The following is a 1376-nucleotide window of genomic DNA, read 5'->3' on the forward strand; positions in this document are numbered from 1 at the left end:
TGTAACTAACTATTACTAATACACATGGGGCTGTTGTCTTGTCCAAAGAAATATCAGTTCACTTGCTTTGAATTAAAGAATAGTTATTTTATCTACAGAAACTATGATATAATATTATTCACACTGATATAATAGTATTTTAATGAGTAAGAGAAACTCAATATTTAATTCCCAATCAAAGTAACACTGAAATGAAAATATTGTCATATCACAAGTTGAGAACATACAATGATTTTATACATTTCAAGGAAATAAAATAATGATCATATATCTGTATCTGTTAGACATATTGTATTATAAAGCTTAGAAAAATATTTGTTGTCATATATATAACTATCTTTGGTATAGTCATTTTATAAAAGCAAGAATAACTAAGACACTTAGAAAACACAGTTTGTCCATTATATATTATAAAGGCATTACAAATATCAGTGAGAGAATCATTTACTGTGTAATATTCTTTTCACAGCATCTTTCACATCTCTATTTCTCAGACTGTATATTAGAGGATTTAACATTGGTATTATAAGGGTGTAGAGCACAGCTACAACCTTGTTCTTCTCTGGTGAGGAGATGGCTCCAGGTTGGGCATACATGAAGAACACAGCCCCGTAGAATAAGCTAACCACTGCTATATGGGAGCCACAGGTGGAGAAAGTCCTACTCCTGCCATGAGTTGAAGGGATCTTTAGTACAGTAGAGAGGATATATGCATAGGAAACCAGAATGACAGTTGTGGTGGTGATGATGATGACAGCAGAAAGAATAAACAGTACAACCTTGTTCACAAAGGTGTCCGCACAGGAGATCTTGATCAGGGCTGGGACATCACAGAAAAAGTGGTCCAATCTCTTTTCTCCACAGAAACGCAAACTAAAGGTGAAACTTGTTTGGACTACAGCATTAATGCAGCCACAGATATAGGAGCCAGTTACCAATTGAACACAGAGTTTTGGGGACATATGCACAGGATACAGGAGCGGGGAGCAAATGGCTGAGAATCTATCAAATGCCATTACAGCCAGAAGAAAGCCCTCAGTGGTGACAAACAGAGCAAAGAAAAAAAATTGGACTGCACAGCCTTTGTAAGAAATTTTCTTTTCATTAGACAAGAAGTTAGCTAAAGTTTTGGGAGCAATGACTGTGGAGTAGCAGAGATCTAAATAGGACAAGTTTCTAAGGAAGAAATACATAGGCATGTGAAGTCTGGAGGTCATCTTAATGACAACTATCATGCTGATATTTCCCACCAGAGTGACCACATAGACCAGCAGGAATGCTAGAAACAGGAGGATCTGTAGCTTTGGAGGGGTTCTAAATCCCAGCAAAATAAACTCAGTCACCTCTGAGAAGTTCCTATTAAATTTACTCTTCAT

The 1376-nt window shown here is 36.4% G+C and overlaps 1 protein-coding gene across 1 annotated transcript; it reads right to left on the reverse strand.

The window, feature by feature from the left end:
- Positions 1-440: 440 nt before the first annotated feature.
- Positions 441-1376, reverse strand: LOC138078692 (olfactory receptor 9S13-like). The gene has a single exon (XM_068971471.1). The coding sequence runs from the start codon at positions 1374-1376 to the stop codon at positions 441-443; it is 936 nt and encodes a 311-aa protein (XP_068827572.1).

The sequence above is a fragment of the Capricornis sumatraensis genome, chromosome 4 (assembly GCF_032405125.1).
Source record: "Capricornis sumatraensis isolate serow.1 chromosome 4, serow.2, whole genome shotgun sequence".
Taxonomy (NCBI): domain Eukaryota; kingdom Metazoa; phylum Chordata; class Mammalia; order Artiodactyla; family Bovidae; genus Capricornis; species Capricornis sumatraensis.